The sequence below is a fragment of the Macrobrachium nipponense genome, chromosome 6 (assembly GCF_015104395.2).
Source record: "Macrobrachium nipponense isolate FS-2020 chromosome 6, ASM1510439v2, whole genome shotgun sequence".
Lineage (NCBI taxonomy): Eukaryota > Metazoa > Arthropoda > Malacostraca > Decapoda > Palaemonidae > Macrobrachium > Macrobrachium nipponense.
Window position 1 is genome coordinate 96,772,501 of NC_061108.1, and position 18,717 is coordinate 96,791,217.

At 38.2% G+C, this 18,717-nt stretch overlaps 1 protein-coding gene across 1 annotated transcript in view; it reads right to left on the reverse strand.

Moving 5' to 3' along the window:
* Nucleotides 1–14,863: 14,863 nt before the first annotated feature.
* The window catches only part of LOC135216400 (signal peptidase complex catalytic subunit SEC11A-like), a 102,698-nt gene continuing 98,844 nt past the window's right edge, over nucleotides 14,864–18,717 (reverse strand). Inside the window, exon 5 of the mRNA XM_064251690.1 lies at nucleotides 14,864–18,268. Within this exon, the coding sequence (XP_064107760.1) occupies nucleotides 18,218–18,268 (51 nt within the window). The 3' untranslated portion in view covers nucleotides 14,864–18,217. The remainder of the gene's footprint in view (nucleotides 18,269–18,717) is intronic.

Below are 18,717 nucleotides of genomic sequence, written 5' to 3' on the forward strand. Positions count from 1 at the left end.
AAATGTGCCGTATGAGAGTGTAAAAGCTAGGATTGTAGAACAGGCAAAGAGGATAAAGAGTAGCGTTAGATATAGGAGAAAGCAAGATTTTGAAGAGGCAAGAATGAATGTTGGTGAGTCGTTGTCGATGTATGTCTGTAGGTTAGAAACATTAGCCAGGAAAAAGTTTGGGGACGAAGGGATAAATGAGTGTAAGGAGTTGGTGCGAAAGTTGTTGGCGACTGTACCAGAGTGTATATGAGTTTATAAATCTGAAACGTAAGGAGAAAATGCGATGGACGAATGAAAGGTTAACATGGAACGACATTTTAGAAATAGTAGAGGATTACTAGTTAGGTGTATAAAAGAGAGTAGAAGTGTTAGTGTTAGGACTGAAGTAGCTGAGGTTGTACCAGAGTTTAGAAGTTATAGGGAGGCAGTTTTGGAAGGGCCAAGGCGAATGGCAGAGCGAGTGGTAGATAGGAGCATTAGGGCAAGTAACGTGAGCCCAAAAAGAGATAGGAGTGCGAGTGTTGGAAGAGTAGGGTCAGTTATTTGTGAGCGAGAGCAGCAGCAGTGTTATAGATGTGGCAAGCCAGGACACAGGAAGAATGAATGTAGATGGGCGTTAGGAGTGTGCTTCGGGTGTGGGCAAATACGGCATTTGGTGAGTGAGTTAGTGTAAGAAAGATATTAAATGTTATAGGTGTGGACAGGCAGGACACATCGCTAGTGGATGTCGGGGTACCCGTATGAACATAGTTTGCGGCAACTGTGGGACGAATGGCCATTATGCTAGGATGTGTAAAGAACAGCATGCGAAGTGTGTTGAATGTGGAATGGAAGGTCACGTGGTGAGTGTGTGTAGGCGAAAGAGGATGAGTCAGGCCGGGAATTCGGGAAACTAGGTGAAAAGGGGATTCAGTTGGGTGGGTCCTCTGGTATGCGGGCAGTAGGAGTGATGCATGTGCGTGAAGGATTGTTACATGAAAAGGGGTTTGGGGATGGAGCTCATGAATGTATGAATGTAAAAGTGAGATGCAAAGGGGTGTGTTTTGTTGCTTTGATTGATACTGGGTGCAGTGTCAACGTTCTTTTTAAGAATGGATGCGACAAGTTGCGGAGTGAGTGTGAAATTGGGGAGTGTAAAGGGGAGATACGAGGAATAGGAAATTTGGGTATGCCTGTGGTGGGAGTGGTGCGTGAAAATGTAGAAATCGGAGGGGTAGTGGTGGATGAAAGTGACTTTTATGTGATCGAGGGAGTGAGTGATAAGTATGATATGTTGTTAGGGTACGGGTTCTTGAGGAAGTGTGGGATGGTGGTCCGTCCAAGCGCAAATATGGTTGAGTTGCATATAAAGGGGAACATACATGGAGAGTTGTACTTGGGTAGAAAAGGGGAGGTAACCAGTAAAATATGGAAGGGGGTGCCGTTAATTGCGAAAGAGAGGGTAAAGGTGCCGCGAGAAGTCGGAGAAGTTGTTAGTGTGAAAGTTGCGTGGCCGGATAGTCTTGGGATTGTCAGAGGTGACAAGTGTTCATACGTGGTTGAGGGTGTGGATGTGAACAAGTTGGTAAGAGCAAGCGTGCTTGTATATGACAAGATTTTGGATATGGAGAATCCGCGGGTTTTTGTAGCCTCATTGCCGAGTGTTAGGAAAAAACGAGTGCGGGGTATACGTGAAGGTGATTGTGTGGGGTTGCTATACACGTTGGTGAGTACAGATGACGCAAGATATGTTGAAGTGAGACAGGTGATGACAGGTAGCATGACAGGCAGTGATGATTGGGAGTATGATGAGTTGAGAGGAAGAGATGAGGTCAGTGAGAATGTTAGTGATGACGAGAGGAGGTGGTTGATGCGGATGTTGTGGGATCGGCGGGGTGCGTTGAGTCGTGGTGACAAGGAATTTTGGGTGTTTAAGCTTCCCAAATTCAAGATCGTTTTGGAAGACGATACCCCCATGTATCAGCGTCCTCGCCACTTTTCCCCGCCTATTACCCGAGAGATTGAGGAGCTTGAGAGAGTGGAGTGATAGAGAGGAGTGAGAGTGCTTGGAATAGCCCCATAGTCCCTGTACGTAAGCCGGATGGAAGTCTGCGGATGTGTGAAGATTATAGGAGGGTGAATGAAGTGACTGTGAAGGAACGATTTCCGATGAATGTGGTGTCTGATTGTGTGTACAAGATGCATGGGATGAGAGAGTTTACCAAATTAGACCTGGTAAGGGGCTATTATCAGATGCCTTTTGAGGAGGGGAGCAGGCCTGTTACTGCTTTTTCAAGTGGTAGTTGCCACTACCAGTTTAAACGGTTGAGTTTTGGGTTGGCTAACGCACCTGCTGCCTTTCAAAGGGCAATGAATGGGGTTTTGGCTGGGTTTGATAACACGAAGGTGACTGTGTTGAGGAGAATATGGAGCTGCTTGAGAAGGTGTTAGAGCGGTTGGAAGAGGTTGGAGTGAAAGTGAAGTTGGAGAAGTGTTCGTGGTTGGCTGGGGAGGTGGAATTTCTTGGTCATAAGGTAAGTGCTAGCGGCGTAAGGAAGAGTAAAAAGTTTGTGGAAAAGGTAAGGGAGTTTCCGCGTCCCCGGACCGTGCACGAGTTAAAGGGGTTTTTGGGGTTGATTGAGTTTGGGAGGAAGTTTGTTAGCAATTGTTCGGGTATAGGGAAACCGTTGACGGAATGGACAGGGAAGAAAAATTGTACTAAGCTAAGGTGGGATGAGCGAATGGTGGGAGCATTTGAAAGATTGAAAGAGGAGGCTGCTAGAGATGTCACCTTGGCTTTTCCAGACTATAGTGAAGATGCGAGTGAGCTTGAGCTGTAAACTGATGCGAGCGAGGTTAGTAAGGGGGGGTGTTTTGCACAGATGCAAGAGGTGAATGGGGAGGAACAGTTGAGAGTAATTGCGTATGTAAGTAAAGCTTTTAATAAAGCGGAGCGGAAGTATTCGGTGGTTGAAAAGGAGCTTGCGGCAATAAGGTTTTGTGTGAAAGCATTGAAAGTGTTTTTGTATGGGGTAAAATTTATCATCCGGACGGACCATCGGCCATTAGTGTATATGATCAAGAAGGAGAGTGTGAATACTAGGATCGCGAGGATGATTGAAGATTTGAGTGAGTTTGATTTTAGGTTAGAATATGTGCCAGGGAGTAAAAATGTGTTTGCTGATGCAATGTCTAGGATGCATGGTAGGGGCAACGGTGTCGTGAAGTGACTGGGGTCCGAATGTGGTGCCTGAGGGTTTGGTTGTAAGAGAGAGGTTTGAAGGGGGTGACCGTGTGTGTGAATGTTTGTTTTCGGCATTGAAAGACTTGGAAGGGAGAGGTCTGGTTGAAAAGGTACCTGGTAGTGCGAATGAGTTGCGAGTGAGGTTGATGAGTGAAGTGCAGAAGGGAGTGGCATATGCGGAGGAACAAGGTGGGGAAGAGGAAATGTTGCGTAAATTGCTGTTAGCAGTAGCTGAGTTGTTTGGAATAAAGATTTTTTTGCATTTTGGATGGGATAGACCGCTCAAATATCGAGGGAGGATAAGTACGGGCAGTGAGCATGGGGTTTTGAGGATTCAGTGCGGGGAAAATGGTTGTAATTGGTTGGTTAGGAAAGGGGACTATGAAGGGGTTTTGAATCAGGAGTATGGAAGTGGGGAGGTAGCTGAGGATGAATGTGGTGAGGATGACTGTGATGTGGATAACCAGGTGGACGTGGCAGTGAATGTGTGTGCGTGCGTGGGACACGAGGGAAGTTGGTGGCGATGGTCAGAATAAATGATAGTGAATACTGTGGTTTGGTTGATACGGGGGCACAAGCTTCCTTGGTGAGTGGGTCAGTGGTAAGTGAACTGGAGAGATGCGATTGGGAAGTGAAAAGGCGGTGTACAAGTGTGAGGATACATGGGCTGGGACAAGGAAGTGTTTTGGTGTGGGAAGAGGTGCAGTTAAAGGTTAGGTTAGGAGATTTGGAAGTTGTACATAACTTTATAATCATGGGAGAAAATGATATGCCAGCTTGCTTTTTGATAGGGATGGATTTTTTGAAGATGCATGATGTAAGCATAGATATAGGAAATGGGATTCTTAGTGTGGGGGGTACCACAATATCTAGGATTCAGGATTGTAGTGCATTTGTAGCAAACTCTGTGGGGGTAATTGATATTGCTGGAAGTGAGAATGATTTGTTGAGTGAGGAGGAGATTGAGGAAATGCAAGATAAGTGCTTGGAGATAAGTATGTTGCGGCAGTGTGTCTTGTGGGGAGTACGTGTGGAAGATTGGCCACATGAGTTGGGTGTGTATATGAGGGTTGCTAAACGGTTTGTGGTTTGTAAAAACATAGTGTACTTTTTGCATCAGGAAGGGGTGTATGACAGGGAAGTGAATGTGCCGGTGTTTTCTGTTGAGTCAGCAGTGAGTAATGTGTTTGTTGGTGCATGATCGGTTTGGGCATATGGGGAAAAATAAGTTGTGGGAGTGCATGAGAGAGAGATTGTATGTGCCTGGGTTGAGTAAGATTTGTGTGGATGTGGCTGTTACGTGTGAAGACTGTCAAAGGGGAAAGTATTAGTGTGTGCATGCGAGTCCACCTGTGTTGCGATTGCAGATGAAAGAGCCATTTGAAATGCTTGTGATTGATTGTGTTTCATTGCCAAAGACTGTGAGGGGGCATGTGGGAATGATTGTGATGGTGGATCATATGAGTAAATTTGCCTATGCAGTTCCCATCAAAGATAAGAGGAGTGAAACTGTTGCACGGATGGTTGGGCAGGTGATGTTGCCTATGTGTGTGTGTAAGCCGGCGAAAATGTTGAGTGATAATGGGCCTGAGTTTGTGGGGTGGGAATTTGAAGAAATGTTGAAGGAATGGGGTATTGTCCATGTGTATTCTACTCCATATGGGCCCAGTGCAAATGGTTTGGCGGGAAGGACTGTTAGAACGATGACTGAGATTTTGCGAATGATGAGTAAAAGCAACAATGATTGGGATATGTATGTAGGACGTGCAGTGTGGGTATATAACGCCACACTGCAGAAGAGTATAGGTATGTCTCCTTGTAAGTATGTGTTGAATTTTGAAAGGATTGTTAGGTCACGGTTGGGTCTGTCAGAGAGTGATCGAGATTTGTGGAAGAAAGCGAGTGAAAGGTTCGAAAGTTTTAGGATTGGAGATAAGGTGTTGAAAGAGGTGGTTGAGAAAGGGAGAATGAATGTGAATAAGGTAAGGAGAAATTTGAAGGGCCTTTTGATATTTTGGAAGTGGGACCAAGCGGATTGAGTTATGTGTTAGGGAAATTGCGAGTAGATGGGGTTGTGGATGAGGTTAGGGCACACCATAACCAGCTCCGAAAGTGGAGGGAAGTACCCCAGTATGTTCGGGAGAATGCGATGAGTGAGTGGTTGAGGGTGAATAAATGTGAGCCGAGCATCAGTGAGCAAATGGGTCTGGAAGATCGGCAGTTAGTGTTGGTTGAGTATGGAAGAAAGCGGAAGAAGGTAAGGAAAGGGAATGGAAGGGAGAAGCGTGAACTGCATGATAGAGGAGTTAGTGTTAGGGTAAAAATGGTGGATAAGGCGTGTAATACAGATGATTTTGAGGGGAGGAATGATACGTATAGCGTGTGTGGGTTTGAATTGTCAGGGTTTAGTGAAGTTTCACCGGGAAGGGAATCAGACAGTAAGGATGTAGTTGGCAGTATGAATGAGTCTCTTTGGGAGTTTGGCAGGAGTGTAAGTGAGGTAAGTGATTTGGTGGCAGAGTTACGAGAGATTTTCGGACAAGATGGTAATGGTAGTCTGACTGGAAGTGATCTGGGAGAAGTTGATGGCGGTGTAACTGAGAGTGTGTATGAGGGCCCCCAAACAAGATCCAGGGGACCTGCATCTGAGCATCCGTGGGTGTTGCGGAAGGGTATTTAGTGTGGGTGTTGTGAGTGAAAGGAGACGTTGTCAAATGTAACAGGGGAGGAAATATGGAGGAGTTATGGAGTTCCATTTGACAACGTCTGTGTGTGTGTGTGTGTGTGTGTGTGTGTGTGAGAGAGAGAGAGAGAGAGAGAGAGAGAGAGAGAGAGAGAGAGAGAGGGTGTAATTGCTGTATGGATAGTTAATGACTGAATTGGTTGTTGGTGGGTTCTGGGCTGTCTGCCGGTGCTGTTGACTGTTAGAGTTCTGTATTTTTAGTGTTTTTGAGTCAATCTTTGGTGAGAGCTGGTGAGAGTTAGTAGTGTCGGGAGCAGTTATTTGAAGGCATTGGAAATTGGTTGAGTTTTGTGTTTTGTTTTGTTGTTGTTTAGTTGTTGTTAAGTTAGTGTTTTTTTTCTTAAGAGTTGTTGTGCCTGTGCTGTTGTGTTGTTTGTGCAGTGGTCTTTTGTTGTGTTGTGTTTTGTTGTTATATGTGATTTTTTGTGTTGTTGTTGGTATTTCTGTGACCCCAACCAGCGGACAACACAGGATAGCCCCAGAGTAACTGGATTGATTGGTAAGTACATGTGTTTTGTGTTTTTTTGTTTTGTTTGTTTTTTGTCAGTTGTCCTGCTGTATTTTGTTGTGTAAAGAAGAAAGTGTGATGAGGGTGGGTTTGGCAGCTGGAGTGATTAGGTTAATGTGTGGAGGGTTTTGCCATTTGTTTTTTTTTTCTAGCTTGTGATCCTTCCACAGAGTGAAGGAACGCAGCAATGAACCTTAAATAATGCCTACAGTACACCGTGTGAGGTGCACTGACAGCATTAACTCCCTATGGAGTTAAGTTTTGTGGATGGTCATTGAAACCTTTTTTTAGTCTAATTTTGCTTCTGTAATACCTTGTAAAAACTTGAAATCGTTATGCATACATATAGAAAGAGCATTCTTATAATCTAACATGGTTTTAACAACAGTTGACATATGTACATTATAGGTGCCGCCTCTAGAATCAATCGTAGTATGGTTGCTTCATCCACACTAAGGGTTACTTATCATTTTAGCAATCTTGCCATGTTTGGTCATTTTTGGAACATATATAGTTTAATATTATTTGCCGCCCCCCACCCCACTTTTTTTTGTGACTTTTGGCAAAGCATATTTATCCTCAGTGCTTTTAAAAAGTCAAGATTATCACTACCTTCGTGTTGTGGAATGAAAAGCCTCTAGACAAGGTTTAAAATCATTCTATTGCCTCACTTGACCATGTCTGCTTCTCAAATTCTACAGGTGAGCCACGCTGTCCATTCTTAATATCCACGTTCTTTGTAAGGACAATTAAAATGGATAGGTACTCTATTATTATTGTTATTATTTGATTAAGCAGCCATTTTCGACTAAGTCCAATCAGCTGCTTAATGCAGATAAAATCTATTGAATATGCTACATTAAATAGAATATATTTATAAAGGCAATTAGTTTTTAAAAATAAATAAATGAATAGTAAAACATTGTTGTACACTTGTAAAACAAATGTGTATGAATACAATTATCTATATATATATTTCAATACATCGGTATCTGTTAAGAATCTGAAAATTTTACAAACATTTGAGTTGTCATCTAGAATGTCATGCATTCTAGGAGATGATCCAAAGTATTTATGTCTAGCATGTGGATATTTAGAGCAATCAAATAAAATGTGTTTCACAGTTGTTCTGGTTTGACAGGTATCACATTCTGGTGAAGACTGATAAGACATAAGGAAGCCATGAATTAACCTTGTGTGCCCATTATGCAGCCTGCACAAAGCGACCTCATAGTTTCTCTGCTTCTGTAAGGAATGCTTAAAAGGGATTATTGTAGGCTTTATCCCTCTAACTTTGTTATTTTCCCATTGGTCTCCCCAGATTTTATCTAAAATAAATTTAAAATAATTTTTAGTCTCTATGATATGTTTTGTACATTTTATTTTTATCATTTAATGCTGCTTTCTTTGCATTTTTATCAGCAATTTTATTGTCTTCAATTTCAACATGGCCTGGTGTCCAGCAAGGGGACAACTTGATATTTCGAACGCTTAAAAAATGAATATCTTCTTGTAGCTTGAAGAGCACTTTTTGAATCACTATATATAGTGTAATGTTTGTTGGGAGTTTTAGGGATTTGATACAGAGCCAATGGAATTCCTGCCAATTCAGTGGAATAAATGGAGGTATATATAGGTATTCTTCCATGATAATATTTCTCGTCTGTAATAACTGCAAACACCACAGCAGCAGTAGTTTTTGAGCCATCTGTATAAACGGAGATAGTATTTGCATGAATTTCTTGGTGTTCCAAAAAAATTTGTTTGACAGCATAACTTGAAATTTCCTCTTTTTTTTTTTTTATCGAATAACTCATGGCGTACATGAGGTTTATTCCATTTCCAAAATGGTGTTGAATTTAGTAAATGGTTCAGGAATTTCAATGGTGGAATATATTTCTCTATGCATATTTTCAGTCGTATAACAAATGGATAAAATGATCGCGGTCAAATTCTTTTTGGAATGATGGTATTATTAATAATTCTACTAAATTTTGATGGGTATGTTAATGTACGTGAATAAAAGTTTAAACTATATTCAACCCTTCTTTCATCAAGTGAACAAAGAACTGTTTCACTATACAGAGAAGTAACAGCTAGGTGTAGATCTAAATGCCTCCGTAGCATATCTCAAACCTGCATTGTGAAGAGGATCTAATTTTTCCAATGTACTGGCAGATGCAGAAGCATATAGATGCGACCCATAATCAATTTTACTCAGTATCAAAGTCTTGTGTAAATAGAGTAATGTACTTCTATCTGAGCCCCACTTGGTATGTGACAATTTCTTCAATAGATGAAGTACTACTTTACTACAACTTTCACATAGGTAATTTTTGGTCAAAATGCAACCCAATAAATTAGGTATGAGTAACAAAATTAATTAGTTTATCATATGGTTGCAATTTTATTTTCGGTATAGTATTCTTCGTCCACGATACTATAAGATCAAGAGATTTTTGTAGTAAGATTTGTCTTGTATAAATCAGGGTGGATGATCCAAACAGCAAAATCATCTACATATAATGAACACTGTACACCAGTTGGTAGTTGTTTTGTAATGTCATTTATAGCCATGATAATAAGGGTGGTGCTCAAAACACTACCTTGTGGAACTCCTTCATATTGTGAATTCTCCTTAGATAAAACACAATTTATCTTAACTTTAAAAGTTTTTTCCTTTAAAATTGTGCTATGTTTAAGGGTAAAAATCCTCTCAGTCCAGAATAATGCATTTCTTTTAAAATCTGATGATTCCATGTCTTGTCATAGGCCTTTCCCATATCAAAGAAGATGGATGTGGCATAGCTATTTGAAGCAAATGCTTTCCCAATATCTGTGTCAAACAAAGTTAAAGGATCAAGGGTAGATCTTAGTTTCCTATATCCATAGTGTGAAACGGAAAAGTATCCTGTTTTTTCAATATACCAGGTTCATTTGTTAATAATTTTCTCAAACAATTTACATAAACAGCTTGTTAATGCTATTGATCTTTAGCTGTCTGTATCATAAGGATCTTTACCTGGCTTCAAGAATGGAAGGTCCAGTGCTTTCCGCCAATATTGTGGGAAATATATTTCTATCCATATTTTGTTGTATAGCTTTAATGAATATTGTAAACTATTTGGGTAGGTGTTTCATTTCAAAAATGATCATATCTTCACCAGGGGCTGTATTGGAGCATGTTGACAATGCTGATAACCGTTCATCCATGGTAAAGCAATCATTGTACGAATAATATTGATGAGTCTCAAAATTAATTGGAATTTTTTCCTCTTTTTCTTTGATGGTGCGAAAAGATTTTATTGGTGAACCTTTGGGGATATTACTTAAATGTTCTGTTAGGCAAGTTCTACCTCTTTAGGATTATATATCACTTTGTTGTTAATTTTCAAAACTGGGACATGGGATCGAATGTGCTTTCCTAAAATTTTATGCACTTTTTTTCCATATCTCACTTAAGGGTGTATCTTTGCACACCTACCTTAGGTGGTTAGCTTCATTGAATGTTTGTTTTTCTACAACACATAACCTTTTATAATATGTGCAATCTGAATCGTTTCTCGACTTCTCAAATTTTCTTTGGGCTTTATTACCGAACTTCTTTGCTTTTTTACACTCCTCATCCCACCAAGGAACTGGACATTTAATCTTTACTTGTACTACAAATGGTATGGATGATTCTGCAGCATCAATTACCAGGACTAAAAACAAACAGAATAGTTTCTATGTGCAAATTATTATCCCATAACGGAGCATTCTTCGTGCATTCACCAAAATCTTCCCAATTGACTTAACTAACATTAAATTTAATGATTGCTACCTCTCCAGTAAAATTCAAAATACTAATTAAAACTGGAAAATGATCACTACCACACAAACTCTGTTTGTTGATCAAAATGAGTTGGTTTGTCTTCATCTAATATATGGACTACTTGATCATCAATTACAAAATCAAGTATAATGTTGCCTCCAGAGTTTGATTTTACATCATGCCATGATAAATGTCTTGCGATGAAATTTCCTAAAAGTAAAATTGGTTGGGGAAGCATCTTGACTAAGTCATCCACCTTTTCTAAACCTATATTATTATTTGGACTTAAGATATACAGGGGAAATAATTATAATTTCCTCTGTTTGAATCTGAACTGCTACGGCATTTTTTTCAGATGAAAGATCATATATTGTGAAAGGTACAATTTTTCTAACGAGAATTATATTACCTTGCTGATTAGCAGAGTGAGATTGATAAGATGCATAAAACGTATTGGTAAAACTGGAGGAAATGGGTACAAATGTTTCATTGAGGCAGATACAAATTGGGCTATATTCATCAATTAATGTTATTAACTCTAACTTGTTTTTGTTAATGCTTCGAATTTTCCATTACAATATGAATGAGTGTCCTAATTACACTGGCATGAGTTTCAAAACTCTTTTTTATTATTATAAAGGTTAAGGGTTTTCCAACTGATTTGGAACCATTTTTGTATGCTGAATTTTAAAATACAGTTCATTTTCCTGCATCAGGCCTGGTTTCTAAGATGTAGTCGAATTCTATTCCAGCATATTTTCCCAAAATAATTATTTTTATTCCCCTTTCCAGGTCTAGATATGTATAAAAATGGATTGGAAGTGTAAAAACCATCCTAATAAGTTCTATTACATCTGCAGACATGTTCTTCTAGACAGTCAAGCACAAATCACGGATTTTGTGAAGAAGGCATACCAAGCTTACTTTGGAGTTAAAGTAGGGGACCAGGATAAGCCATTCGCTTCCCATATCTGCTGCAAAAGGTGTAGAGAACTTACAGGACTGGAGGAACAAAAGGAAGAGTATGTCCAAATGGTGTGGAGGGAAGGGAAAGATCACGTTACCAACTGCTACTTTTGCATGACAAATCTAAAAGGCATCAATCGCAAGAACAAGCACCATGTTCAATACCCTGATGTTCCTTCTGCCATAAAGCCAATCCCCCATGGCCCTGATCTTCCTGTTCCTGAGCAAAATGCCACCATAGAATCTAGTGACATGACTGATAGTACAGCTGAGTGTGGTGCATACAGGCCAGAAGAGAATGACCAACTGGTGCCTTTGACCCAAGCCGAACTCAATGACCTGACACAAGCTACTGGGTTCTCATCTTTGAGAGAAACGTCTACTGGCACCAGGAACATTCTACAGTATTGGTATCGGACTGCAAGAGAGAATTTTAAAAATTCTTCACGTTTGATGAAGAATCTTCACTGGTCTACTGTAACAATATTGTTGACCTGATTGAATTACTTGGTCTGCAGTATGCTGCTATGGAATGGAGACTTTTCATTGACTCATCTAACAGAAGGCCCAAGGCAGTTCTGAATAACCGAAATAAGTTTTCATAGATCCCTGTTGGACACTCAGTTGAAATGAAAGAATCCCACTTAAGCATGGAGCATCTGTTGTCTGCTCTGAATACCAGGAACATAAATGGTTGATCTGTGGAGATCTTAAAGTGGTTGGGCTCATCCTAGGACTTCACAGTGGTTACACAAAGTATCCATGCTTTCTGTGCTTATGGGATAGCCGTGCTGATGACCAGCATTATGTCAGACAAGAGTGGCCATCAAGATTAAAACCTGGGTCACACAACGTTCTGTCCCACCCTGTGGTTGGAACCGAGCAAGATATTGCTCCCACCCCTCCACCAAACTTGGTCTCATGAAGAAGTTTGTAAAGGCATTGGACAGGGAAGGTAGAGGATTTGCTCTCCTCCATCAGAAGTTTCAACAATAAAGCATGGAGAAACTTAAGGCAGGTATATTTGATCTTCTAGAAATATGGGAACTCATCAAGGATGCTAGTTTGATGATGCACTGAATCCTGCTGAACTCTTTGCCTGGTTGTCCCTTAAATCAGTCATTGCAAACTTCCTTGGCAACCACAGAAGTTCCCAGTATCAGGGGTTGGTTGATGAGTTAATGGAGAATTTCCACCAACTTGGTGCATGCATGTCAGTGAAAGTGCACTTCCTCCGGTCTCTTCTGGACCATTTTCCAGAGAATTGTGGAGACTTTAGTGAAGAACAGGGTGAACGCTTTCACCAAGTCAACAGTGTTATGGAAGAATGCTATCAAGGCTGATGAAATGTCAACTTTCTGGCTGACTACTGATGGTGCCTGAAGAGAGATGTACTAGTCTGCTCAGCACAACCGGAAGTCCCTGAAGAGACCATTCATCCATGAGTAGCTTCCTTAGTTCATTATACTCTTCTTGCTATCTATTCAAAATATATTGTAAGCCCTCTGTGAATAAATCAGTCTAATATTTTCAATATTGTTTTATTCACCTACAAAAAGATTGAAATTTAGGATACTTTTAATGTGCTAATATTTCATTAACTTGATCTCATTGAGTAAAATGAGCATGATTTTTGGATTCAATGCAAAAAAACTTGCCTAAAATCAGGTATTATATGTTAGACCTGGAAAGTAGTGCAGGCTAGTGTTATTTTTAAAATTTTATTTAATTTCTTTGGTCTTAGTACCCTGAGCTGAGAGAACTCTGTCCACTTTAGTTTTTGAATTGGAACTACTGATAAAATTTTTGTTGTTGTACAAAGGAATTTTGCTTCTAGCTCCTTTGCTATAATTTGGTGGCATAGCATAGTCTCGTACTATGTTTGGTTTTCTTGTAGAATCCTTAGAATTCTGTGAAACTATTTTAGATTAATAATGTTCTGGAGGGTCTTTCTTATTGGTGGTATAAACAATAGTTTCTTCTGAATTTATAGTTATCAGACATTTACTCTTTGGACTATGAAGGTTGTTCTTTCTTAGGTGATTATGTTTTACTGTGTTCTAGGTCTTTTTCCTATCTCTGGTAGTTCATCTAGTTCTCTTAGTATTTCCTCAATTTCCTAAGTATTTTGCAGTTTGTTTTTGTCATGGATTATCACTTAAGATATATTTTTTCTTTGTTTTGGCATTTGTTAAGGTGTAAATTATCAGATATATTCTCTCTCTGCCAGTACTTTGAACTTGTTACTTATCTCCATGGTATTGTTTTTATCTGATTTTTCTAGTTATTTGATTTCTGGTGTTAGAAGATTGGGTAGCTTGTGAGACATCATTGAATATAATTTTACTTAGGTGTTTATTTGTTTGTATGGTGTTTTTATGTTGCATGAAACCAATGGTTGTTCAGCAACAGGACCAACGGCTTTACGTGACTTCCGAACCATGTCAAGAGTGAACTTCTATCATCAGTAATACACTTCTCTCATACCTCAATGGTATGCCAGAGAATCGAACTCGCGGCCACCAAGGTGGTACGCCAACACCATACCGACCACACCGAGGCACTTAGGTGTTTGAGCGCACCTGCAAATCCTTCTTTCATGTCTCCCTAGCCTCCTTAACTGTTATGCCAAATTTTCTTGATCTGGTAAGAGCTTGGAAATATCTGAAATATACACATTCTCTTACATAAGGGTGGTGCAAACCATTAAGATTAAAGCATTTTTTAAGGTTGGTGCATCCATCACTACTATGCTCCAAGGAGCCACATTTAAAGCATCTAGGCGAGGCCAAAGACTTACATTGCTTTGCTGTGTGTTAAAATTTCAAGCAAACCTTACATTGGTTGTTTGCTTGTAGTGTTTTTACGTTGCATGGAACCAGTGGTTATTCAGCAACAAGACCAATGGCTTTACGTGACTTCCGAACCGCGTCGAGTCAACTTCTATCACCAGAAATACACTTCTCTCACCCCTCAGTAGAATGCCTGAGAATCGAACTCACGGCCACCGAGGTGGCACCCCAACACCATACCAAACAAGCCACTCAAGCGCTAAACCTTACAATGCATAAGTTTTGGATGTTCTTCTTAACTGCTATTCTTTTGTTTCTTATTTTCACGTATGTTGGAATTGTTTGCTGTGAAAAAATAAGTTTAGCTATCTTCAGACTTCTTCCAGTTTCAACACTTTTTTCTGATAAACAATAACTGATTTAACATTATCCTTTTGATCATCCAGAACTTCTTTTAATGTTTCACATAATGATTAATTGTGTCATTTTCAATTCTAAGTTTATCCAGAGCCTCTTTTCTATACTGATTGGATGCCTGACTTTTTTGGGAGGAGTTCACATATCCAATTCCACTGTAAACCTTCCCTTCACATGAAATTACTAGAACACCAGCAGAAATAGGGCAAGTTGAAAAAAAAGTAGTTTTATACATGAAATTAAGCACCTGACTTCAGCACCAGAGGAAATGGAGTGATATGGTTATAAAATAGTGTAACAAGAACACTGTTTTCACAACATGAGTGGTGTCCCTTACTACAGGTCTATCAAATGTTCCCTGTCATTTTTTATTTTGTTGATTACGCTATAAAGGATATGAAAATGGATCTTACAAAAAAGTTTAATCAAATGATGGAATGAACATCTTCACACTGCTTTAAAAAGAAAATGAATGAACAAACAAACAGGAAATAACAAAAAGCAGTTGTACTTGTAAGATGACAAAGTTCATCTCTGAATACAAACATTTGTTACTAAGTAATGACAAACAGTACCATCTTACCTCAACTCTTTTGATTCCTGCTAATAGAAAGTATATTTACCAGACCCATTGGCAATTACAAGAATAAAAGACATCCTGACCTAGTCCCTACATAAAAGATGAAGGGAAAGCAGGATTATGAGAGGCTAACAGCCTACATAGTTACTTTCATGCTATATTCATTTCAATGTAGTCTTGTGCCAGTGTAGCATATAAACTGTTCAGCATGTTATTTCACTCCAATGCAACAAGAATGAAAATATGTAAGCCTATAACATACTACCTGTATATCATCCATCTAAAATGGCAAAGTTTGGTTAATAAAGTAGTGCCTGTTGACAAACATTGTGATCTATTTACATCATAAATTCACTGTTAAAATATTCTGATTTTCCTGCCCAACAGTGAAACCTCACTTTATTACTCAAGAGGCATAAGGCTTCTTGACCAGAGCCTTGAACAGACAATTATTAGATGTGATTGTTGAAATAGAAGCATTTCAACATGGTAAAAACACTTGTGAAAGCAGCTATAGATGAACAAGAAACAATATACAGTGTATATAATGACTTTCATCACAAGCTCACTGCATCACAAAATTGGTTTCTAGTATAAAAATCATATTAAAATTCAAGAGCATTACCATTTATCATTTGCATAAACTGTAGTCTGTAAGTAAATGAAAAATTCACAGTTTTTTAGTGTCCAGCCAACTTTCAGGCATATTTCTCCTTTAATCAATCTTGACCTGTCAGAAAAATACATCTTACAAATCTCTTCAGTGTAACCTCTGTTGCAAGTCCTAAAAATGACCGAAAAAATTGTCAACAACTCCAGCAATAAACTAAGGAATCACCAGAATGCTTTGCACAAACAGCAACTCTTCAACAGTTGGTTCTTTATAATACAGTACTGAATCATCTGTACACAGTAATGCTCTTAAGCACCACACTTCAATGAACAAGAACAATGAATGGATTACAAGAACAGTTATAATAAAATGCAGATCCTTTTATGTATGAAACAGTATGCAACTCATACTGTTGAAAAAGCTTAACCACTGTATAAATACAAATAACAAAACACCCTACTGATAATGCTGATCACAAGATATAAAATATATTTTGCAATAGATTCTTAAAACAATATACACATTAGACATACTTCATCATTATCAGTGTTTACATAAGTACAAGTGCAAATGATCTAAACTTCAGCTTTCTGCATTAAGTCTACTCTTATTTACCTAAATTCTCATTACAAAGATTTTTTATATAAAACTTGTGTACAGAACACCTATAGATTCACTTCTATTTCTAAAGTACAGTACACCATATGGAACTAACATGATAAACAAGTGAGATTTTAACCATCTGTGAAAAAAACAATACAAGGAAATAAAACTTTTCAAATAAAATCTAAGGATGAAGTATTAACTGAGCTGTTTTATCATACTCAAGTTCCCTCTGCAAGTCAAAAAAACTATGCATATACCAGAGAACATACACAGCATCAATAAATATAATATAAAAGATCAACTTACATCTTGGGTTAGTTAATCTATAAATTTTTTTTACTGTACAGACTGGCAATGGATTGATTCATAAATAAATTGGAGGCAAACTGATTTTTATTTCTGGGTACAGTATTTACTTTTAACACCGATGATTTGACAAGATTATATTAGTCAAGTATATGTGTGAAATGGCAGTCTGAATTTCTTGGTGAACATTTTCCACAACGAACACCAAGGTAATACGAATTAACCTTTCATGCCTATGCTTTTCCTTGATATTTTCAAGCTTTATCATAGAAATAACTACACTAAAACACTTACAAACTCATTGCAATTATACAGCTTTCCATAACACAAAAAATACACCCCAATAAACAGGAAGTCTGATCAAGAAGCGGTGACCTTCAATTAATTCATACTCTGCTTCTACAAAAAAAATGCAATGGGAACCAAAACCTATCATGGTATGGAAGCATTGGCTCTTTCAGAACTGATCAACAGCAGTGCATTTCATAATAGTGCTTTAATTTCACTACAATAATTTATGAAAAGGAAAAATAAGCCCACATAATTTCCATGTCTGTTTACTGCTAACACCTTAGAATAAAACTACTGACATCCATGAACCCCACCACCAATAACAACATTGGTAAACTGAAAACAAAGACTTCTATTAATCTCAAGAGTCCCACAGAATTCCTCCTCATGGGAGAACAGTAAGCTGCTAATGTAAACAAAAAAATAGAAAAAAAGACGAATGAACAATTTTGGCCTCCTTAAAAATCTAATAAAATCTGTTGTTACTTCAACTAAGGACATTCCCACAATTTATTGGACATTGAACAAGAAAAGTTTCTCAAAATATATAAAAAATGTATTGTCTATCATTTACCTAATTATAAAAGACAGTAGCATATACCACTCAAGTCACATATCCTTTTTATGATAAAACTGTCAACATGAATGGATAAAATGACAAGTCATTTCTGCCTATGGTTACACAGCACATACAGTATAGGGATAAGGAGAGCTCCAAATATTCCAGGCGATGAATAAATTTGATAAATATCCATAACATTCATACACACAAAATGCAATCTTCACTCTAATTTATTACTAATGTAAAACTGATTTTAAATTAAAAAAATAATAATAATAACAAAAGACAACTGATTTCATACTTGATAGAATCTTAATACGTATTATACGTAGTTTACAAAATTAACATCAAAAACAAAATTACATAAGGTAGTTTAAACAGTACCTACAACAAAAAAGAAGTTGTGCCTGTAATAAATATGTTGAAGCATCTCATGCTGGCAACTACTGTATTAAGAAACAACAGAAATGAACTAATAACCTGTGCAAATGGTTACCTTAGCCTTCACGTTTTACATTATAAAGTGATATATATATGTGAAAAAAAATACAATCTTGCAAGATCTTAAAGGTTCAAATTGTCTATTTGCTTTTAGCGAATGTAAAATAAACATGGATATAAAAGTGCAAAATGAGGATGTACCCACATAAGTCATACATACAAATTTTCACTCATTTAAACTTCTAATTGTTGTTTACTAATTAGTTTACCAATGCTCAAGATTCCATTTTTGTAATTTTTAAAAGCCTAAAGTTATCACACATCTTCTTTATGCACCACCTTGTTTTGAGCTCTCCAGCCTTCTTCATTCGCGGTGTATCAGCACAAAAACGCCTAATCCCGCTAGCACGGCATACTGGGGAAATATAAAAGGAAAAATATGAAGTATCTCTTGGATGCCACTTCCTCTTTATCATCAATAGTGAAAATTATGTACTGACTGAATAAACGATATAGAGGAGGAATGGAATTTGAGCAACTACATCATAGGATACCTTCCCTCATGTTCCCGTAGCTTTGAGGTTTCCACTATCCTCCTAACAAACAGGAGAGACTTGTCATCTAATCTAGACCAGACACGCTTGGATCATAGTATTTACAGCTAACCTTCAATGATTCTTACCAGATATGTATTCAGATTCATTTTATTAAAATGTTTTTTTTTTCTCTGTGGCCTTTCTTTCATAACAAATACCAACAAAATCAAAATGGTGCTGTTTATGAGTTGGGAATATGAGTGAAGGCGGTGACTGTGAGAAGAGGAAAGGTGCATTATAATCAGGTAGTTATACATAAGATTACCCT